This window comes from Podarcis cretensis (genome assembly GCF_951804945.1).
Source record: "Podarcis cretensis genome assembly, chromosome: 12".
In the NCBI taxonomy this organism is placed as follows: domain Eukaryota; kingdom Metazoa; phylum Chordata; class Lepidosauria; order Squamata; family Lacertidae; genus Podarcis; species Podarcis cretensis.
Genome location: NC_137181.1, coordinates 44,232,967 through 44,257,244, shown reverse-complemented (window position 1 = coordinate 44,257,244; position 24,278 = coordinate 44,232,967). Strand labels below are relative to the sequence as shown.

Genomic DNA, 24,278 nt, shown 5'->3' with positions numbered 1-24,278 from the left:
AAGTACTGAAGAGAACCGCTTAGCTTTTGTCAGGAACTCTGGGTTCAGTAACTCAAAGGCACTTCACCTCTCTTCCGGTATAACTCCACTTCACCCTTATTCAGGTACAACCTCAACTTTAATCCTCTTCTCGTTCACCATTTTTGTCCCATTTTTTTGAAATGCAGATAATGCTTGCTGCAGCCTGCTTCACAGTGACCTTTGGAGACTTAATTAATATTGGAAGTATGTAATGTGAGATTCTCAGGTGAAGGAACTACAGGAATTCCAAATTGCATCAATATTTCATGCTTTCTGCATTGAGATTCCGATCTTGGCTGGCATAATCATTCAGCTAATTCACCCTTATGGCTCATTTCCATAAGCAGCCTCAGAAAAAAGTTTCAAAACTTCTCTGGCAAAAAAGATTCAGCGGAAACAAAATCGCCCTCTTTCGAAAAAGTTGTCAGGAAAGGTAAATCAATTGACAGGTGTCAGTTTTCAGAGGGTGTCTACTCCAGCCACATTTGTCCAGCTGTTGCCATTTCTATGAAGTACTGCCCATCATTTGTGGGCAATGTCACTACATTATGTGATATGGGTACCCCCCTCATTATATAGTGATATGCTGTGCAGGGTATATAGCTGAAGACATTTTTTTTTAAAAAAAAGAAGGATTTACCTGATGGATGACCCACTCACTTATGGGGCAGGAAATGTTTTTTGGTTTTTTAAAAAAAGAATTTGTAAATATGGTTTTATTGCTTTTAGAGTTTACTAAAATTGTTTTATTGTTTTTTGAACTTGTGTTTTATTCTGGAGGGTTTAAATCTTGCACACTGCTTCAATCTATTAATTGTTGTTGTTGTTGTTAAAATATGTATACCACCCTTTATCTGAAGATCACAACAGAAAAATACAAAGTGGTCTATGAATACAATACAAAGCAGTCTATTAATTTGTTAAATAAGGGGGGCAGGGGGGAGTTGAAATCTCCGCCTCAGGTTACAGGGGATCAGTGTGAACCAATTCATTATGCAAGTTGGCTTTCAACAGAACATTAAAAACAGAATAAAACCTCAAACATTAAAAACTTCCCTAAACAGGGCAGATAAAAGTTCAGATATTAAAGAACTAAAGTCAACTTGTGGAAGGGCCTGCATATTCCAAAATCTCTCATATTGGGCCCTCATGCTTCCATAAATACAAATCAAATCAAATATTTATTATTGTGGTCAATGGCCAGCACCAAAGAACAAGATAAGAAGCACATAAACACATTATCCGAATGTGTGTAATAGAGAATAATAATAATAACAACAGAATAAGACAGAGTGAAATAAACGGGGCATCAACAACTTAAAAGATGTACCGTAATCATGTCACCAACTCCAAAGAAGAAAATGACAAAATGTCTGGAATCGATCCCTGATGGGCTTCCATAAATACTGTTTGTTTGAAAATTGCAATCTGTTCAAAATTTGGACAGAAACTTCTAGCTCTTCAGATGTTCTTTGGACAGAAAACAAATCGCAGAACAACACATCCTACTAAGGATGAATTTACATGTTTATATTTACAGAGGTTTCAAACTACAAGACTACAGAGCTCCAAAATCTTTTGTGCTTGCTCCTAGTTGAGTGCATTGGAAGCATCCCTATGGAAAAACCATGAATTTGAGGTATTTAGAACAATTTCATTATCTGAACTCCATGGTTGCATCTCAAGGTCCATTTGTATATAATAGGCACAACTGACAGCAAAGAGTTTCACCAAAAACATTTTGGGGGAAAGGCAAGATAGAAATTGAATATATAACACAACAATTTATTTAGATGACTTATATACCACCATTAACATATGTCAATTTACACCAAGCTCAAACAACACCCACCCACACACACCCATATATAAATGTATTAAAATCCATAAAATGAAATGATCATTAAAATGCAAAGCACAACGACTCATAACAATTTAGCAGTTTATTAAGCGCAGCAGCAAATTAAACTTTTTTTTCTAGTCAGGCGTCTCCTCCAAATGCCTGTTGAAAAAGATAGTGTTTACAAACCACCCCAAACTATATAAAGATGTGGCCAGACACACCTAAGAAGGGAGGGGTTCTGCATGTGAGGAGCCAGCACTAAGAAGTCTCTTCCAGGACCTCCACACCACACACTTCAACCTGCGTAGGGCCTCATCTACTGATCTTAAAGCATAGGCAGTTCGATATGAAGGAAAGTGTTTTTGCAGTATTTGGGTCCCCTACTTTTGAAGTCTTTAAATGTTAAAGTAAGCACCTTCAATTGGTCCCAGAAAACAATTAGCAACCAATGCAGACACTTCCAATTAGGAGCCATATGCTTGTGGCTGGCTGCCCCTTTCAGCTGTGATTCGCACTAGTTGCAATTTCTGGTCCATATTCAAGCCCCAGGTAGAATTCATTACAATGGTCCAACTTGGAGGTTTCTAAAACACAAGTAACCATAGCCATGGTTACACAGAACGTGGCACAAACAAATGCACATCACTTCATTAGACTGAGGGTGGATTCTAGTCCCCCCCCTATAATCAATCAATCAATCAATCAATCAATCAATCAATCTCTTGTTCTTGAACACCAGCCAGTGCCCAGAGCAACTACCAATAATATTGAAATACAATGCAAAGAAGATAAAAACAACAATTAAAATCCTATCAACCAATCAAGAGCAATCTTTAAACCACAATGAAGTACATTGTAAACTCTCTGCTAAATTGAGCAACAAACCACAGTCTGGTGAAATGCAAGCATTTAACATGACACCTAAATGTCAGCAATATGGGGGATAATCAGGAAACAGTTGCATAGACAGAGGGGCCACCACTGAGAGGCCTCTGCCTCGTGTTACCACTGCATGGACTTTGTCCACTGCCGGCTCCACAAGCATGACCTCCCATGCAGATCTTAAAGCACTAGCGAGAAGGTCACGGGGGATTTATCTTATATATTTGCTTATCTTTATTTAAAACATTTGCATATCACCTTTCATCTAAGCAATCTCAGAATGGCAAGCAATAGGTATACAGAATGAATTATTCATATGCAATAAAACCATACCATTCGGCAGAATATGAGGTGGCAGCTAGAAAACGCACAGCAGGCTGAGAGAGTAAGGAAAATAAATTGCCTGAGGAAACAGAAGTGTCCCAAAACCTGGCACAGCCACATCATTTGAGATCCCCATTAAAAGGAGATTGCTAAAAAATAATTTAATCTGCAATGGGCTCTACAATCAATAAATGGTCGCCAAAGTTCCTCATGCGTGCAAATATCAGGCAATCTGTGTGTCCCTGCTGCATTTCGCCAAGACAAGATTCTCTGCTGGAGAACCAAGACATGCAAATCTATAATCCATATTTGTCTTCTGGGGTATCCAGCAGGTGCACTCGCTGGATCCATCAATTGTCCAATACTGCATGCAACCTCTCATGACCAAAGGGAAGCCACTTATGATCTCAGTGTCTGCATATGCTTTGCAGCTTCAGCCAAGGGCACTGTCTCCAGCAACCTTTCCCCCACAAGCCATCTCAGGTTTATGCAGAATGGTGCAAGGCTTGACCGAGCTCCAAAGTATTGCAGTAACCATGCATCAACTAGCCAGCCCTGGAACACACATTCCACCTCTCCACTGTCATATTTTGGGTCTGGATGTCAGGGCTCTTCCCATCTCAAGCGTATTATTATTATTATTATTAATTGTATACCACCCTATACTCGTAGATCTCAGGGCGCTGCGCAACATGAAAGCACAATATAAACAAAACCAGAAAATGCACCATAAAAACAAAGACAACTTAATAATCCCCCTTTCCACGTTTTTAAAGGCCATCGGATGTCAATCGGCCAAAGGCCTGGTTAAAAAGGAAAGTTTTCACCCAGCGCCTAAAGGTGTATTAACCTCGTCTTCCTTGAAGGATGGCAGGAGAGTGTTATGGAACTTAAGGGAACCACATTTCAGGACCCGGGCAAATCACAGGCATCATACACATTGGCAAGCCAACAGACAAAAGAAGACGAAGAAGAAATCAGTAGAGTCAGAAGACAAATTTGTGTTGAGTAATAAAACAAGACTGCAAGAAATCCTGATTTAGAAAACAGCAAGGAAATGGAACAATCCCACAAAATTATTACCACAGAGAGTAATACACAACATTACAAGGTTAAGAATGCCTTCTCATTGATCTTACCTTTGCCATTTGCGCTTGAACTCCATTTGCTTTAAGAGATGCTACTGCCTTCTGTGCTGCTGCTGGGCTGTCAAAATCTACAAAACCATAACCTTTAGGGGGGGAAATACAGAAGTATTCATTAATACCTTCAAAGAACATCCAACTTTTTAAACAACTTCTCTCTTATCAACAATGACTTCCAAGTTAGCCCTGCTCCCTGTAGCTACCAGATGACATTTCTGAAACCACGAGACAGAAAGGAGTTGGCAGCCACCCCATTGTGCCCCATGTTCTCTTTTTCCAGGACACTTCCTCTTTTTCATGAATATGTAAAATGAGAGTCGTCATAGAGATCCGTAGTTAAAAGTATAACTCGGCAAAGGTGTTCTCCTTTTTGCTCTTCAAAAGATGGCAGCCCTAGCTAGATCCAGTTCCATGGCCTGCTGAATTACTACTCCCTGAATTTCACGCTTGCTTTTTTCCTCTTCCCTCCCATTCCCATTTCCTTTGGTGCCACATCTTTTAGACTGTAAGATTATAGCCTAATCAGATTATTTCTAATCTCTGTAGTCTGCTCTGGGAGTCTTTTTTGCCTGAAGGATAGGGTAAAAATACTTCTATATAAACAAACTGTTTTTTCACCTCCATCTCATCTTCTTATCTTTCCATGGTTCATTTTACATATCATAAATCCTTGTATATTTTACAAAAGCTATACCATTTAATATTTCATTGTTGCATCCATCAAAACTTATTTAAACTGTTGGATTTATCTTAATGCTGCCAACGTTTTCAGGTGTACACAATTACCCCCCAATATATTCAATAAACGTTTTCCAATCTTCTCTAAACGTATGTTCTTCTTGTTCTCTTATTCTATATGTTAGATCTGCAAGCTGCGCATATTCTGCCAGCTTAAGTTGTCCCTCTTCTTTGGTTGGGACCTCGCTTGTTTTCATTTTTGGCCTAACAAAACATGGGCTGCAGTAGTAGCATCAGTGCTTTTTTCTGGGGGGACCCAGGGATATGCATACCCCTAAACATATTGTGAATCTTTGTACTTTTGTCCATTTACTGTATTTAATTTTCCAGATTTGAACTTTAAAATGGTGATTTTCTTAAGTCAAAATGAGAGTACCCCTAAACATTTTTTTAAGAGAAAAAAAAGCCCCAAGGAGCATACATAAATAACTTTTTTTGACACCAGGGAATTTCAGTCTGAATTATCCCCAACAAAAAGGACTCGTTGTTGTTGTTTGGAAAAGTACTTTTAAACATTTTTTTCAGTTCATTATGGATTATTTCCCAATACTCTTTTACTTTACCCTTTTACAAGCCCACCACATGTGAAAGAACGTTCCCTCAACCTCTTTGCATGACTTTCCCTATCACCTCAAAACTGCGGTAAAGGTACCCCTGACCGTTAGGTCCAGTTGCGGACAACTCTGGGGTTGTGCGCTCATCTCACTCTATAGGCTGAGGGAGCCAATGTTTGTCCGCAGACAGCTTCCGGGTCATCTGGCCAGCATGACTAAGCCACTTCTGGCGAACCAGAGCAGTGCATGGAAACGCTGTTTACCTTCCCGCCAGAGCAGTACCTATTTATCTACTTTGCATTTTGATGTGCTTTCAAACTGCTAGGTGGGCAGGAGCAGGGACCGAACACCAGGAGCTCACCCCATCGCAGGGATTCGAACCGCCAACCTTCTGATCAGCAAGCCCTATGCTCAGTGGTTTAGACCAAAGCGTATCTCGTGTTTACTACATGAATCTGCTTGTGAATATTAACAATGAACCTCTAGGAAACAATTTCTGACGTTCCACCATTCCCCTCTCGTCATCCATGGAAAACTACATTTCTTCTTTGGTGAACATGGCACTAATTTCAAAGTACTCTTAGTATAATGATGCACCCAAGAAGCATTGCATTCAAACCTATTTTGAACCTTCAATACACATTGTATGTTTCTGGAATATATGTAACATGTCTCTCAGAGAAAAGTCACAGCTTTACCTTCACCCTCCCCTTAATCCTTGCTGCAATCCATATAGCAGACACCAACTTGCCTGAAAGCTATAATAATATTAGCACTAGAATGCTGATAGCTTAACAGCTTTCAGGCAGACATCTCCATTTACTGGGTCAATATGCATTAATACAGAAGGCAGCCACAAATATGTGGCTACACTGACTGTATTGCATTTTTTATCCAGAAACCTTGTGCATGAATCAGAAGGGGGGAATAGGGAGATGTATGTAAGCACCCTATTAAAATCCCACAGTCTATCAATATTGAAATCCCAATATAATAAAATGCCATTCCCAACCCTATATTGAAGGTCAGATATCTTATTCAGGCCTCATCATGGGACTGAAACTGCCTTGGTCGCACTGGTCGATGATCTCCGGCAGGCTAGGGACAAAGATGAGAGCTGTTTCCTAGTTCTGCTGGATCTCTCAGCGGCTTTGATACCATCGACCATAACATCCTTCTGGACCGTCTGGGGCTGGGAGTTGTGTGTGACACACAACACCCTTTGAGAACCACTGGGTATATGGGATCCCACAGGGTATATTACTCTGCAACTAGTCCTTCTGAGTAGACATATGTAGGCCTGCGCTGTAAGGCTGAAATCCCATTTAACACACTGGTACCTACTTCTGTGTAGACATGAACAGGATTGTGTTATAAATGTATACAGTCATACCTTGGATCCCAAACACTTTGGTACTCAGACATTTTGGCTCCCGAATGCCACAAACCTGGAAGTGATGGTTCCGGTTTGCGAACGTTCTTTGGAACCCCAATGTCTGATGGGGCTTCCATGGCTTCCGACTGGCTGCAGCAGCTTCCTGCAGCCAATCAGAAGCCACGCTTTGGTTTCCGAACGTTTTGGAAGTCGAACGGACTTCCAGAATGGATTCCGTTCGACTTCCAAGGTACGACTGTATTATGGAAAGGGCAGGGAGACAGCCAAGGTATAGTTCTAGTAATGAACACTTGTCCTTGTTCCAACATTCAAAAATTCAGAAGGGGCAAATACTTGTTTTTACATACTGACCACAGAGGGGTCTCTTCCATTCTCTGACTAAGGATTCTTTTTGTTGATCAACTGACACAAGAAAGGCACAATGGCTTCTTTAGATATTTTATAATAAATATTATAACAATATTGTGAATGAATAAATATGACAGATATTGGTTATTTGTTCCCTATCATTGTCTATAGAGCCACAGCAGGTGCTATAACTCTCTAACAGTTAGACTTTCCCCCTGAAAGTCTTTCCCACTCTTCCGCTCTCTCTCGAGACAGATGGATGCCAACAACATAACAAATAAAACACCTTAAAACACGTTGTTGGGTTTTTTCCTTTAAAAAAGTAACATTAACACACCAAGGGTTTCCGGGTCCTTTATTACTGAACAAGTATTAAGAATGAACAGCAGGTCTTCTGGTACAGTACTCTGTTGAAAAGCAATCATCACAGCTGAACTCTTGCAAAGCACAAGTACCTTTAATTAACTTTAAGGCAACTTTGCACAGCAATTTAATCCAGCAGCTCCATTCTTGCAGGGTTTCCTTGATCATCAGAAAGAACAATTCCAATGTAGGGGGTCAGACAGCATGAAGAAGCAGATTCACCATCGCATCTACAGCCCCACTGGCTTGAGTGGAACGTGTTTGGTGGGGGGGGGGGAGTCCCTAAGGCAGCCTTTTTTAACCTTGGGTTGTTCCTGAACTATGACTCCCATCATTCCTGACCACTGTCCATGCTGGCTAGGAATGATGGGAGTTGTAGTCCAACAACTGGAGACCCAAGGTTGAACAAGGCTGCCATAAGGGGATCTGCCTCTGCTGCCTACCCAGAAATTTCCATTGACTGCTATCCACAATAGTTTCCCACCTGCCAGGTAAAAGCTTGAGACTTTCACTGCTCCAGAGCCTCCATAGAGTTCCCCCACTGCCACCAGCAGAGAAGCAGCTATGTGCAACCCTAATCCCTCTCCCATTGAGTCAGGATTGCAGTCCTGATAGGCAATACAACCATTTATAAAATATCAACAATGGAGAACTTTGACTTTGCAACTGAGATACGCAGTTTTAAGAAATCCCACCTTTGCCCAGGATTTATTGGCCCACTTTACGTGACCAGGAACAAGCTGCAGTGCATCTCAAGCTCACACACTCTCCCTGCCTTCTGCCCCTTTGGTGAGAGCTTCTACACTCAAACCTTGGTTGTCAAACATAATCCATTCCAGAAACCCATTAGGCTTCCGAAATGTTCGACAACTAAGGATCGGTTTCCGATTAGTTGCAAGAGCTTCCCGCGTCGGACGTTCGGCTTCCAAAAAATGTTCAGAAACCAGAGCATTTACTTCCGGGTTTTCGATGTTCGGGAGCCAAAACGTTCCAAAACAGAGCCATTCGGGAACCGAGGTTTGACTGTACTACCTAAAGAAGCCACAATTCTATGTTACACCCACATTCAGGCACTACGGTGTGCTTTAAACTAAAGATAATTTGAACAACCAGGGATCAGACTGAGGGGTTCACTGTTCTCCCCTCCTGAGTGGAGGAGAAGAGAGGCATTTATTCCCAATCACCTAAACTCAGGGCTTTTTTTCCTAGAAAAAAGTGGTGCTGGAATTTGTTGGGGGAGCATCCAGCCAAAGCTATTGAGCTCTAACGCTAAAGAGGTACCAGTGAGTTCCGCTTGGAAAAAGTCCTGTCTAACCCACAGATGACTGTTTGAACTGAAATGATGTGTGGTAAGCCTTCAGCTTCAATTTAACATCTGCAAAAGGGGGGGGGGAATATTTTGTACAAGAGAAAGCACAGTAAAAAAAGACTGTACGAGTTGCATTAGAAATTCTTGACAAATTACCAAAAATACATAACTCCTAGTAAGTAGCAAACAAATGGAAACAAATGGCTCTTCACCTGTTATACAAGAGATATCTGGCATCTTCCCAAGAGCTCTATAACACAACAAAATATTATTATTTTGCATTTTGGACTCTTATTCCCCCCCACACACTTTTTAGGAAGAATATTCATATATTATACACATAAGAAGTCCAGTGCAAAGTTACTGCGGCTGCCTCCCTACAAATGCTGCCACCAAAAAACACAAAAACATAATTAGCATTATGTTTTTATGTTTTAATTAACCGCATTATATTCCCAGCCATATTCCTCCTTTTTTTTTTGTCTTCTCACAGCATGTTACAAAGAAACGAACTTGTTATACACAGCAGTCCTAAAAAGTGTTCTGTAGCAAAGCCGTGAAGTATGAATTACTAAGGCAATGATCCCCCAAACGCTTGTTCTGAAGTAACCCAATCACTTTTATTATGGAATCAGTAACTGTAACGATGCTGAGTAACAAAATCTATGAATCAGGTGCTTGTTTACACAGAAATAAGTCCCACTGAGTTCAGTGGGGCCTACTTACATGTAAGTCTACAAAGGATTCTAGGTCTAATTAGCATTTTGCATAATGTATTTACATATGTCAGAAATCTTTACCTGAAAGGTTGAAGTCAGCTATTGAAAGAGAAACGACACACTGACTTATCAATATAGTACAGTGGTACCTCAGGTTACATACGCTTCAGGTTACAGACTCCGCTAACCCAGAAATAGTGCTTCAGGTTAAGAACTTTGCTTCAGGATGAGAACAGAAATCGTGCTCCGGCGGCGCGGCGGCAGCAGGAGGCCCCATTAGCTAAAGTGGTGCTTCAGGTTAAGAACAGTTTCAGGTTAAGTACGGACCTCCGGAACAAATTAAGTACTTAACCCGAGGTACCACTGTATATTAAACTGGTAAGAACGGTTCAGCCAGTATGTTTATGATATGTCTAGCTGGCTGTGATATTGGCAGAGATTCCACCACAGGCAGTTTAGCCACATTTCACACAAATTAATATACAAGTGTAGCCGAAAAATGTAATAGTGCTTTTGACTGGCATTAAAGGGTGACAATTTATGTGCAGTGCTATTTTTTTCTTGAGAAACAGGTGCTGGAACTCACCATGAACACCTTCCTTCTTCTCTTATAATGGCAATGGCACCCACCTGAGAGGTGCCAGAACTGAGCTCTAGTGAGTTCCGGCTGGGGGAAAAAGCCCTCTTTATATGTATATTACCATGTAGTAATATTTTCAACATCAGGTGCCTAAATGACAGTCCTGGTACAGAATTCAGAGACCAGGTTGTTCACCAGGGCAAGACAGTCTGAGCATATTACACTGATCCTGGCCCAATTAGCTACCTGGCTACCAATTAGTTTCTGGGCCCACTTCAAAGTGCTTGTTTTGAACTTTAAAGCCTTAAACCGCTCAGGTAATACCTCAAGGACTGCCTCTCTCCATATGAACCTACCCGGATCCTGCAATAATCACCTGAGGCCCTTCTTCATATACCTCCTCCACAAGAGGTCCAGAGGGTGGCAACAAGAAAGCAGGCCTTTCCTGCAGTGGCTCCCCCTTTGTGGAACGCTCTCCCCAGGGAGGCCCGGCTGGCACCTTCATAATATAGCTTTAGGCCCCAGGTAAAACCCTTCTTCTTCAAGCAAGTCTCATACACACCTTTTAAACGTGTTTGTGGGTGGGGAGTTAATGTTTTGTTTGCTCTTGTTTTTGTTAGTATTATGTATCTTGTGTTTTTATATTGTATTACTATGTTATGAACTACCCTGAGTTCTAGGAATGAAGCACAGTATATGAAAGAAAGAAAGAAAGAAAGAAAGAAAGAAAGAAAGAAAGAAAGAAAGAAAGAAAGAAAGGCCTTGCATCAATTCCATTCAGTAGGTTACACAGAGAGAGAGAGAGAAAGAGAGAGTTTTGAGTAATATATTATCTTTAAAACAAACAAGTTCTTCAAAGGTTAAAACAGTATTCCAAACAGAGATTATTACTGAGTTGTTGTTGTTGTTGTTAATACAGTGGTACCTCGGGTTAAGAACTTAATTCATCCTGGAGGTCTGTTCTTAGCCTGAAACTGTTCTTAACCTGAGGTACCACTTTAGCTAATGGGGCCTCCCGCTGCCGCCGCGCAATTTCTGTTCTCATCCTGAAGCAAAGTTTTTAACCCGAGGTACTACTTCCGGGTTAGCGGAGTCTGTAACCTGAAGCGTCTGTAACCCGAGGTACCACTGTATATAAATTTCATTTAACTAACACATCACTGTTATTGTCTTTTCTTCAATTCATTCACAGACCTAGCCACACATTAATCACATGTAAATGGTAACCATGTAGGCTGAGGAGCACAACCCTGCTCCTGACATTGCATCTCTTGCCTTTAGCTGCCTGTGGAATGTGGTTGTCTGTAAAGAAAGCCCAATGAGCACATGTGAGGGGCTCTGTGCCATTCAGACATCTGTACAGCCAGCGGTTGCCATGAATTCACATCATAGTTCAAGTGAGCCAGGAATCCTGGCTTTATCACTATGTGTGAATGTGGCCAGTGTCTAGTTGACATTAAGAACTGAAACAGATGCACTAGGATTTCCGCTTCTTCTTTTCAAACTACAGCTCTTAATGCTGCGTAGAAGACAGCTCTTGAAGTCATCCCAAATTCTGGCAGCATCTTTCTCAACCAACTGCTTTGGGAGCCATTGGAAACCCCATTGTTAGTAAGGGATTACACAAATATCTAGATCTCAGGTTCCAATACATCTCTCGCGCTAACTGCTTCATGGCGCTGCAGTTTCAACTTCTGGCCAGCAAGCATTCCAGCTAATTTCACCCTTGGTTTGACAGAACCACCCAAAATGACATTTCTGACATTTATTAATCCTTGTTAGCAGGCAAAGAATTTCACTATTCTTATTTTAAAGGAGAACAAATTCATACTCATCCTGGCAATAAGTATGTTAAGGAATCCTCCATTATAAGCAGGCATTTTCAGAAGCAATGCCCACAGTCTGAATGTAAGGTCTAGAACAGCGGTTCTCAACTTATGGGTCCCCAGATGTTGTTGAACTACAACTCCCATCACCCCTAGCTAGCAAGGCCAGAGCTCAGGGATGATGGGAGTTGTAGTCCAACAACACCTGGGGACCCACAGGTTGAGAACCGCTGATCTAGAAGAATGTTAGAATAATTCTGCTGAAATCAGACCAAAATCACATCTGGTCCAGCCTCCTGATCTTAGATGGGCCAATGAGATGCCTATGGGAAGCCCATAAGCAGGAAAGGAGCAGAACTGCACCCTCCCCACTTGTGCTCCCCAGTAACTATTCCCAGTAACAACCCACTATGGGAGCTTGTTGTTGTTGTTGTTGTTGTTGTTTATATACCACTTGTATCTTCCAAGGTTCTCAAGGTGCTGTACATGGTTCTCCTCCTCCTCTCAAAACAACCCTGTGAGGTAGTTTAGGTTAGGTCACCCACTGAGCTTCATGGCTGTGTGGGGATTCGAACTCTGCTCTCCCAAGTCTTGGTTCAGCACTCTAACTGTTATGCCAGGCGGGCTCAACATAGTTCACAAAGATCATAGCTAGTGGTCACTGACAACCTTAACCTCTATGAATTTGTCTCACCCTGCTTTTAAAGCCTTCCATGTTAGTACCCATTATGGCATCTTGAGATAGGTAGCAAATTTCATAGCTTAACTATGCACAGTATTAAGAAATGCACAGAATCAAGAAATACTTTTTGCCTGCTCTGAATATTCCAGCATTCACCTTCCTTGGATGAGCTCAACTTCTAGTGTCCAAACTTTTTTTCAAAGAGGGCCAGATTTGACGAAGTGAACATGAGTTGTTGGCCTTTTTTTAGGATTGAAGTTGTTGAGCTTTTTTTTTAGGATTTTACCCCAGGAAATAAACTGCCACAGGGGCCAGATTAAGCCGACCAGTGGGCCAGATTAGGCCCCCAAAACAGACTTTGGACATGCCTGAAATATACATGTATCTGCTTTCTCCACACTATGAATGATTTTGCAGATGTCTCCTATGATGAAATACTACTTTCTAAGCTAAAAAAAGACCCTAGTATTGTAAAAAAAAAGGGGGTGAAGCATGACTTCTTAGGGATGTCAGAGAATTCCAACATATACAGAAAAAGAAGGAGAAATTGCCACAGTTCCCAAGTTCCCAGAGTTATTGTTGTTTTATGTCCACAAATGATACATAATGAATGGGAATATGAATATATATATATATATATATATATATATATATATATATATATGTCCAGTGGCACCTTAGAGACCAACTCAGTTTGTTCTTGGTATGAGCTTTCATGTGCATGCACACGAATAATGAATGGGGTTCGTTTTACGTGGTTTTGACATTTCCGTTACACTGAAATGAATGTTAAGTATGTAAGTTGCACAAAGAGTTACGTAGCATATGTAACTTGCGTGAAATAGCAGACGGCGAGACAAATGACGTAGAATTTGGCAGAAGCCAAATGGAAACAGCACTGTGATGAATGCAGGTCAGAAAAGAAATCCACATGGACAAAGCTGCGGTTTCTCAGAAGCAAGTACCACACTCGCTTTTGGAGGAATGCCTCCAACTCTGAAATTTAATATGTATATAACTTTGTCAAGACTGTCCCTTGTGTTTACTAACCGCTAGGAACCCCCTCCTGAAAGAAAGGAAAACAAGTGACTAATTTTACTTAGGCTTTATGGCATGCAGAGGGAAAAAAAAAAAACTGTGAATCTATAGGCACCAGTCTGTGTATGTGTACATATGTAGGGGAAGCCCACTTAAAGACACAGCAAGTGGACTTTTATGTGTGGCGTAATAAGCTCTATCTGAACTCACAGTCAGAAACTAAACAACTATGTCTCCCATAACCTAAATGGCTGCTGGGAGCCTCCTGCACTCAGTTTCTCAATTCCATAATTAACTTGGCAGCAGGTTCAACTGAATTAAAACTGAATGTCACTATTTTCGCAACAAATCCCTCATCCTTGTCTTTTTCTGCGGCTTGTCAGGAGAAGACCAGCAGAACAGCAATTAGTGGTAAGCAGTGCAGTGAAAAAGAACCAAGTATACACTAATTAGGTCACTCACCAAGCACATTCGTTTCATTGGCAGATTTAATCAATGTTTTCCTGAAATGCCTTAAATCTCTTATGCTAATTTAAAGTTTTGTTATTATTGTTCCTTTAAACACAGATGGGATGCCTGGAGATTTTCGAGTGCTTTCCTGCCCCCTCCCCCTCAAAAAGGCTTTCTAAATATTATGCCTTACATTTAACTGCTTGTCCATGTTTCACAGGAACAGATATCATCAAATTGCAACCATTTCATTTTCAGATACCTAAGAATATGGTAGGCAGGACTGGGCAAACTCAAATAATGGTTACATGGTGTGGTGGGATAATGAGCTGCTTGTGCGTTGAAACTCGATCCCTCAGAGCTCACTCAGTGTAGTGAAACCCTGCCTTGAGAGGAGCCCTTGAGCATGGCTCCCTCAGTCGCTGGTAGAATCTGACAGTGGGCGTTTGCGGAAGCGTTTCCAACATAAAAGCTGTTTCACAGACATGCGCCTCCTGGATTCCCTGCGTGACAGTTTCCGGCGGGGGGTGGGAGTCCTTAAGGGCTGTTCTGATACCTCCTCGCTGTTCTCACTGGAAGTATCCCAGAGCCTCCCCTCCGACTCCCTTTCCTTTGGAGCTCCCGCACTCCCCCTACTGGTTCCCTCTTCTGCTGAAGAAGAGGCTCTCCTATTCTCCTGAAACCTTCTCACCACCTGTCCTTCCGATGGCAGTTCCCTGACATCCACCTCCCCCCCAGGGCCCCCTTCACCCCCTCCCGCCTCTTCTCTTACTGGCGGCGAGGACGGAAATCCCTGGAAGGAACTCCCCTCATCCTCCGAGGATTCAAACACTTCTAACCACGGCCTACCGCCTCTTTCCCCCTCTTCCTCTTCTTCGTCGGAATCCGTTTCCACCTCCACTTCCGACTCTGGGAACCCTTCAAATTCCCCTTCCTCATCTGTAGTCCCGAAGTGTTCCCTCCTAAACCTTGCCACTGGTTGTGGTTTACTTGGGAAACGCCGATGAAACGTTTCTATTAAAATCTCGTCTTTGACTTCCTCTGCCGGTACCCATGCGTTTTCTGACTCTTCCTCCCCCTCCCATTCTACCAAGTATTCCACCTGATTCCCCTTCCACCTGGAATCAATGATCCCTGCCACATCCATGTTGCGTTCTCTCTCTTCTATGACGGGTGTCCGGGTGACCTCCCTCTCATGTTCCCCCCACTCACACCCCTCTCTGTATGGCGACAGTAATGACCTGTGAAATACTGGATGCAATTTCATGTGACTGGGCAATCGGAGTTTGAATGCTACTGGGTTGACCTGCTGTATGACCTCAAAGGGTCCCAACCGTTTGGGTCTCAATTTCTTACACCCTCCCTTGAACGGCAGTCCTTGGGTGGATAGCCACACCCGGTTACCCACCCTTATGGTTTCGCCTTCCCTCCTATTTCTGTCAGCTTGCTTCTTATATTCTTCTTTGGCTTTCTCTAAGTTGAGTTGGAGCTGACGGTGAATCGCTTCCATCTCTTCAACAAAATTTTCCGCTGCAGGTACACTCCACCTTCCCCCGCCCTCTCCTGGAAACGCCCGAGGATGACACCCATAATTGGCTAGAAAGGGACTCATCCCTGTGGACACGTTCTCCGCGTTGTTGTAGGCAAATTCTGCCAGAGGTAACCAGTCCACCCAATCCGTTTCTCTGTCCTTTACATAACACCTCAGATATTGTTGCAAAACCCCGTTTGCCCTTTCTGCTTGCCCATTTGTTTCTGGGTGCCTGGCGGTGGAAAAACTTACCTCCACATGCAACATGCTCATTAGTTTCCTCCAGAACCTAGACGTAAATTGTTTTCCTCTGTCGCTCAAAACCCTCAAGGGGGCGCCATGCAACCTAAAAATGTGCTCCACAAACAACCTTGCGGTTTCTTCCGCTGTCACTGCATGTGAACAAGCTATAAAGTGGCACATCTTAGTTAGTAGATCCACCACCACCATGACCGCGGTTTTCCCTTTGGATCTCGGTAGATCGGTCATGAAGTCTATGGATACCATCTCCCATGGCCTTTCTGGGGTGGGTAAGGGTTCTAATAACCCCGCTGGCGCCAACCTCTCTCCCTTTGCTCTTTGGCACCTGTCGCATCCCCTGACATACTCCCGCACGTCTTCCCGCACCTTGGGCCACCAAAACTCCCTGGTAACCAACCACATGGTCTTGTGCTGCCCGAAGTGCCCCGCCGTGGGGCTGTCATGCAACTGTTTAAGCACCCGCCCTCTTAGTCCCCCACCTGGTATGTAGAGCGCCCCTTTGTAATATAGTTTTCCGTTCTTTTCCTCAAACCCCCCTGCGTCCTCACCTGTCTCCCTGAGTTCCCTAAGTTTCTCCTGGGCATATTCATCGTTTTCAATACCCTCTACCAGTTCTCTTTGCCCCACCAATGCCGCCCCACAAACCCAGTGGTCCTCTGAGATGATATGTCTTTCTTCCGCCCCTCCTTCCCCCTCCAAGTACTCAGGTTTTCTGGAGAGAGCGTCCGCCCTGACATTCTCAGACCCTGGCACGTAGCGAATTTCAAAATTGAACTTGGAGAACTCTTGCGCCCATCTTACTTGTCTCTGGTTCAATACTCGGGCTGTTCTCCAGTATTCTAGATTTTTGTGGTCTGTCCGCACTTGAACCTTGTGTTGCGCCCCAATCAACAGGTGTCTCCATCTCTTGAACGCTTCGTGGACAGCGAGTAATTCTCTGTCGTACACCGTATAATTCCTCTCAGACTTGTTCAATTTCCTCGAGAAGAAGGCACACGGCCTCCATTCCGACGTATTCGCTCCTGGCTGCAGAAGCACGGCGCCCACCGCTCTGTCAGACGCGTCGGTTTCCACCCTCATCGGCTGCTGCAGATCCACGTGTAAGAGTTGTTCTTCCGAAGCAAACGCCCTCTTTAAACTTTCGAAAGCTCGCTGCGCTTCTTCCGTCCAGACAAATTTCTTCTTGCTGCTGAGACAATCCGTGATGGGGGCTGTTAAATGGGCGAAGTTCTTGATGAACTTCCGATAGAAGTTTCCGAACCCCAAAAACCTCTGCACATCTTTCTTGGTTTTCGGTGGCCTCCATTCCAGCACTGCTTGCACCTTGCTAGGATCCATGGCCAGCCCCTTGTCCGACAACCGGTACCCAAGGAATTCCACCTCCCTGGTGTGAAACTGACACTTCTCCAGTTTCACCCACAGCTGGTTTTCTTGCAGTTTGCTCAGTACTTCTCTTACATCTCGCACATGCTGCTCTTCATCCTCTGAGTACACCAGCACATCGTCCAAGAACGCAGCGCAGTTCTTGTACAGCAATGGTCCTAGTACGTGATTCATGAATGATTGGAATACTGCGGAACCCGCCTGGAGGCCGAAAGGCATAACGCAGTACTCAAATGCCCCCAAGGGGGTGAACATAGTGGTTTTCCACTCATCTCCCTTTCTCATACGTATCAGGTTATACGCCCCCCTCAGGTCCAGCTTGGTAAAAATCTTCCCTTTTCTCACCCGGGTCAGAATGTCATCGATTCTGGGCATAGGGAAGCTCACGGGTTCGGACACTGCGTTTAGGGCCCTGAAATCCACAATTAATCTCGGTTTGTCCGAGTTTTTTTTGTCTACAAAGAACACTGGACTACCCCCCACCGCTCGTGACTCCCTGATGAACCCACGCTTGAGGTTTTTGTCAATAAACTCCCTTAGCTCCTGCATCTCTCTGTCAGACATTGCATACACCTTGCCCACTGGCAATTGCGCTCCTGGAAGTAAGTTGATTTGGCAGTCAAAGGGTCTGTGCGGGGGTAGTTTATCTGCTTCCCTTTCGCTGAAGACGTCGGCAAAATCTGCATATTGTCGTGGTACCCTACCTTGTTCCATTGCTTCTATCTTTGCTAACGTGGCCTGAGTGCCTACTTGGCCCCCTTTTTCCGTGCAGTGTCCCATACAATGTGCTGACCCAAAGGAAACCACTCTCTGATGCCATCCCACAAGCGGATCATGCAGCGCTAGCCAGCTCATCCCCAAAATGATGGGCGCTCCTCCCAACGTGGCTATATTAAACGCTATCCGTTCTGTGTGTCTTGCCACCCTCATTGTCATGGGGACAGTCTGCTGGTCTACTTCTCCCCCCAACAGCGCCCTCCCATCAATCGTGGTCACCTGCAGGGGATTTTTTAAAGGAATGGTTTGTATCTGATGGGCGGCTGCAAACTCCTTACTCATAAAGTTGCAGGAGCTGCCTGAGTCTAGTAACGCCTTCACTTTTAGTGGGTGTCCGTTTGCCAGCTCCAGCAATACCTCTATTACAAGAGCTGGTCTTGGGGGTTCTGGCGTGGGCACATTTACTGTTCCTTGGCCTGGCTGCTGTGCCCCGTCGGTGGCAGCCAGGCGTTGGCTTTTACTTGCTCCTTAGCTCCTTCTCCCTCCTCCCCAACAGCTCCCGCCATTCCTTGCCATTCCTTTCTTTGCGGACAAACTCTGGCAAAATGACCTGGCTGTTGGCAGAGAAAACATTTCTTGGCGCCTTTTCCCTCCTTCTTCCGCCCTTCACTGGGGTTTGAAATTGCGCGCGCGCGCGCTGTTCCGATTTCCATCGGCTCTGCTGGCAGAGAAGGCTGCTCTGGCATCTCTGGAATGCGGAAATCCCTCCAACGCTCCCCTTTCCCTTCCCGCTTCTCCAAGGCTCTGGCCTCCTGGCGTGAGCCTATGGCCAGCGCTGATTTAGTCAGAAGGTCCATAGACTCCGCCCTGGGCCCCCGGGAAAGTTCGTCTTTCACTGCCGAAGATAGTCCTTCTTCGAACAGCATTTGTATCGGTTCCGCTGACAAATCCCATCCTAATTTATGGATCAACATGGTGAACTCAGTCCAGTACTCACGGACAGATCGGTTCCCTTGTTTACACGCCATTAACTGCCTGCGCGCCACTCCCTGCTCAATCTCGCTGGAAAACATCAGATCCATGGCGCGGAAAAACTTCCTTGTGTCCCTTAGGGCTTCATTATTGGCTGCCATTAGTGGTCTCACCCAATCTCTGGCCGGGCCTTCGAGATGCCCAATCACAAAAGCAACCCTCGAATCCTCATCAGGAAAATCTTCAAACTGCAGATTGAGGGCATATTGCATCTCAGTCCTGAAGGCTTGATAATTCCTGGGATCACCCCCAAACTTCTGCACCAGTCCTGGCACTTTCCTCGAGAGCTGGGCGGCTTTCCCCTTTTCTGCATCATGAGCCCTCCTCTCCTCCAACCTCGCCGTTTGCAGAGCTAACTGTACCTCCAACATCCTGTACCTTTCTTCCAGGCTAGGACCGGCTGCAGCTGCTCCCCCATCTCCGGCTCCGGCTGGGTTGCTCATGATGCCTCTCTTTGCACAAGCTGCTTTCAGGGACTGTCAGATTGCTGTGGTGGGATAATGAGCTGCTTGTGCGTTGAAACTCGATCCCTCAGAGCTCACTCAGTGTAGTGAAACCCTGCCTTGAGAGGAGCCCTTGAGCATGGCTCCCTCAGTCGCTGGTAGAATCTGACAGTGGGCGTTTGCGGAAGCGTTTCCAACATAAAAGCTGTTTCACAGACATGCGCCTCCTGGATTCCCTGCGTGACAGTTTCCGGCGGGGGGTGGGAGTCCTTAAGGGCTGTTCTGATACCTCCTCGCTGTTCTCACTGGAAGTATCCCAGAGCCTCCCCTCCGACTCCCTTTCCTTTGGAGCTCCCGCACTCCCCCTACTGGTTCCCTCTTCTGCTGAAGAAGAGGCTCTCCTATTCTCCTGAAACCTTCTCACCACCTGTCCTTCCGATGGCAGTTCCCTGACACATGGCTACATTTAAAGAAAACAACAACACTCAGACGTGAGCAATGTGTGAACATGATTTATCTATTAAAATAGTCCTACGCTTTTTTAAAAAATAAGAAATGAGATTCCTACTAAACATCAGGAAGAGTGCTCTTTGACAGCAGAACATTGTGGTTCGAGGACCCGACCACCGCGACGTGAAAAGAAGACACAGGGACACGTGATATAAGGTTAATGGGCTAGAAAAGGCCACAACTTTATTGATTACAGCAATGAAAAGGTATTGGCTTAGGCATTGGATCGCGAAACAAGTGGGTTTATTCACCAGGGGTTCATCACCTGTTGATGCTAATCCAACTATAGGCTCACCCCTGCTGTCACCGAGGGTCGTGCCATGGCCTCCCGCCAAGCAGGCATCGGACGGAATACACGACCGCCAGATTCCTTTAACGGAATACCCCTAAACATTGAAGGCATAGGCGATGGCCACACCTAGCACTTCGACACACCACAGCACATTATTCCAATGCCTAACCTACCCACCAATACCACAAAAGCTGTGACGATTGCTACGAGGTAGGCGAAAAAACCAAAAAGCCTAATGCCAAATGGAAAAACTCCTACCAGGCCCCCCGTGCAACCGGGGCGACCAACCTAAGGTCCATAGCAAGGCCAATGACCTAAGCCCTAACTCAATGGGAGTGGAGGGTGGGTGACTCGCACAGGACGACGAAGAGAAATGAGGCCGGGGAGAGGCTGACGCTGCAGCATCAAGGCTGCTGGACACGCCCCCCCCACGGCACCTGGTTGGACGGCCACCGGGGGGGGGGGGGCGTGAGCGCCAGCCAGGTGAGCTGGAGGCAGGGGGCTATGCCCCCTGCTAGGGGCGGTGTTCAGGCTCCCGCCCACAACCACTCCCCTCTCTTTCAGGGAGGAGAGTCTTTCTCCCTCCTTCCTTGGAGATTTTTAAGCAGAGGTTTATATGACCACCTGTCATGGATGCTTTAGCTGAGATTCCTACATTGCAGGGGTTGGACTAGATCAGTGTTTCCCAACCTTTGGTTTCCAGCTGTTTTTGGACTACATTTCCCATCATCCCTGACCACTGGTCTTGCTAGCTAGGGATGATGGGAGTTGTAGTCCAAAAACAGCTGGAGACCAAAGGTTGGGAAACACTGGACTAGATGACCCATGGGGTCCCTTCCAATGCTACAGTTCCGTGATTCTATGAAATCAGTTAGACTTTAGCCATAGGTTCATATCTTGAGACCAAGTTAGTTACACTTTGTTCTCATTCATTTCAGTGGGACCCAGGTTTAATTAACTTCATCAGGACCCAATTCATAATTCCAGATTCATAATGAAATATGCATGTTTAAATCTCTGTTTATAATAATAATAATAATTTTATTATTTATACCCCGCCTATCTGGCTGGGTTTCCCCAGCCACTCTGGGTGGCTCCCAATAGAACACTAAAAACAGAATAAAACTTCAAACATTGAAAATTTCCCTAAACTGCCTTCAGGTGCCTTCGAAAAGTCAGATAGTTGTTTATTTCCTTGACATCTGATGGGAGGGCATTCCACAGGGCGGACACCACTAACAAGAAGACCCTCTGCCTGGTTCCCTGTAACCTCACTTCTCGCAGGGAGGGAACCGCCAGAAGGTCCTCGGAGCTGGACCTCAGTGTCTGGGCTGAACGATGGGTGTGGAGATGCTCCTTCAGGTATACAGGACCAAGGCCATTTGCAAGTAAATTAGCCTAGCTCAGGGGTCAACAACCTAAGGTCCGTGGGCCACAAGTGGTCCACGGGGGTCGTTTAAGCGGCCCACAAGCCACCCCCAAACCGTGCCGCCCACTTTGCAAGTCCCCGTGCGCTGCACTAAACTGATGCAGCACAGCAACTCGCTTCCACAGCACCAAAAATCGTGTCTGCGCAGACACAGACGCTGAAAATCGTGGGCGCGATCCGGCCCATGGAGGAATCTCCGCTGGAGTGAACTGGCCCAGGCGAGGTAAACCTTACCAATCCCTGGCCTAGCTGGATCAGAGTGAGAATCTAGCATACAGCCCATAAATAGACTTATTCAAAAGTGGGCAGATAAGCAGAAATAAAGCGAGTACATCTAGAATGAATTCAATAATCTATATCTATACAGTCCTGATAATGCGTCTTCCTTCCTATTTTCAAGATTCGTGCACTCACTCCATGAAGACTTTGCACCATCTGTTCTATAGCAAAGTTTCTTCTGGTTTACATCATGTGCTTACCTAGGGTATCTCTTAAAAGTAATGTGCATCCCAACTAGCAGGTAGTGGGCATAAAAAGTGATTATCTGATAATTTACTATGCAAATTCCAGTGATTGTTTTATGCACAGTGGATAAAGAATCAAATTAAAGTCTTATAACCCTTGGAAAATTAGCGTTAGCAAGCAGAGAGGTTGATTTGCCCTTGAAAACTAAATTACGAAGTGCAAATTGTGTAACATTCACATAGCCTGTACCATCTCTGACTACATAAACGTGCTAACCATGAAACATTTTGAATTATTAAATCCCATGATTTTAAGTTAGTAGTTAACTTGCAACTGGGCAGATTCCTGTGTTAATAGATAATTAAGAGCAGCTGACAGCCAAAAGGAGAAAACATTTTCCACAACCCACAGAGGATACAAAATCATGGTCAAGGATATATTTATTTTATTTAGAATGATTCCCAAGGCACCCAGTTTGTTACAGAGGCAATATATAAACTTGAAGGTTTCGGTTCCCTATTGTTCATTTGGGGAAATTTTCACAGAAAATTCACCCTCATTATGGTACTTAAGCAGAAGCAATATATCCGCAACCCCGCCACACACACCCAAATTTTCCTTTCATTGTAGTGGCCATTTCCTTCATTTGTGTTTAAATTAAGAAAGACCAAAATTTTAGCCCCTGTAGATTTAGAGATTCATTTATAAAGGTGAGGTCAGAGTGTATTAAAAGGCTGAGATTTACATGCCAATTCTAGATTCAGGATTGAGTCCCTACGGGGCTAACTCCCAGGTAACTACAGGATTATTTGCTTGGACATAAGTCCTACTGTCTTCAGTGGTCCTACTCTTAAGTATGTGTGTTTAAGCCTGCAGCCTTGATGCAGATTAGGAGACAAGAGCTATTCTCTGCTTTTACTTCAACAACAGAGGAAAGATTTTCAGCAGAAGGCCTTCCTAAACAAGGAGGCTTCAGCCAAATGCCAAAAGCTGTAAAGTGTCAGGGCTTGGTAAATCTCAACCAAAAATGCATTTTACACGGTGGGTGCCAGCACCAAAAAGGCCCTACTCCATGTTGACATGCCTCAGAGATAGCTGAGGAATGCAGAGTTCCATGGTCCTCAACAAAGGCACTGAGTTCTGCCCAACATTTTTTTGGAGGGGGGGGCTGATTGCATGTGTGTGACCTGGCGGGGCCTTCTGCCACCACTGGGAGTCCCAATGGGGAGCGCTGCCACCACGGGGAGGCCTGACAAGGCCCTCTGCCAGTGCATGGAGGTCCAGTGTGGCCTGTCGTCACTGTGACCCGATCCCTCAAGATTGTGGGGCTCAGTCCCATCCCCACATAGTTCGGAGAGGGGTGGGTTGTGGTGTCCTCAGCCCCAGAGTTGGTGTCTATGGTGCTCAACTATTCAAGGTGCACTCTGAGATAACATGTGCCGATGAGCCTGAGGAGTCTCCACCGTTGTTTCTGACCGCACACCCACAAACCTCTGTTCTTTAGCAATTATCCATCTCAAAACAGCAGAAAGTGTTACTGGCAGCTTTCCAGAGGCAACAGATGCTCTTCCCAATGGTGGAAGACTGGGCCTTCTCTATCCCTCAAGAGGCCTCTGATGTCTCCCTGATTTCTCGCTGTTTTAGCTACATCTCCACTGTCTGCCTCACCATATATTGTTTACTTCTACCACACTACCCCTGAACATCACCCTCTAAATTTCTCACAGCCAAACTACTCAGGGACCTTTAGGTGTCATAGTTAATATATACGCACTAGTAAAGGTAAAGGGACCCCTGACCATTAGGTCCAGGCGTGACCGACTCTGGGTTTGTGGCGTTCATCTCGCTTTATTGGCCGAGGGAGCCAGCGTACAGCTTCTGGGCCATGTGGCCAGCATGACTAAGCCACTTCTGGCGAACCAGAGCAGCACACAGAAACGCCGTTTACCTTCCCGCTGGAGCGGTACCTATTTATCTACTTGCACTTTGACGTGCTT

At 44.8% G+C, this 24,278-nt stretch overlaps 1 protein-coding gene and 1 long non-coding RNA gene across 10 annotated transcripts in view; one reads left to right on the top strand and one right to left on the bottom strand.

Moving 5' to 3' along the window:
* Nucleotides 1–24,278, bottom strand: part of RBMS3 (RNA binding motif single stranded interacting protein 3) — a gene marked incomplete at its 3' end in the record, with an annotated part of 775,525 nt that overhangs the window by 268,868 nt on the left and 482,379 nt on the right. For all 9 annotated transcript variants that reach the window (XM_079947347.1, XM_079947348.1, XM_079947349.1 and 6 more), the window contains one exon: nucleotides 4,210–4,301. In XM_079947347.1, coding sequence (XP_079803473.1) covers nucleotides 4,210–4,301 — 92 coding nt within the window. The remainder of the gene's footprint in view (nucleotides 1–4,209; nucleotides 4,302–24,278) is intronic.
* The window catches only part of LOC307199594, a 660,078-nt gene that overhangs the window by 248,905 nt on the left and 386,895 nt on the right, over nucleotides 1–24,278 (top strand). The window lies entirely within an intron of this gene.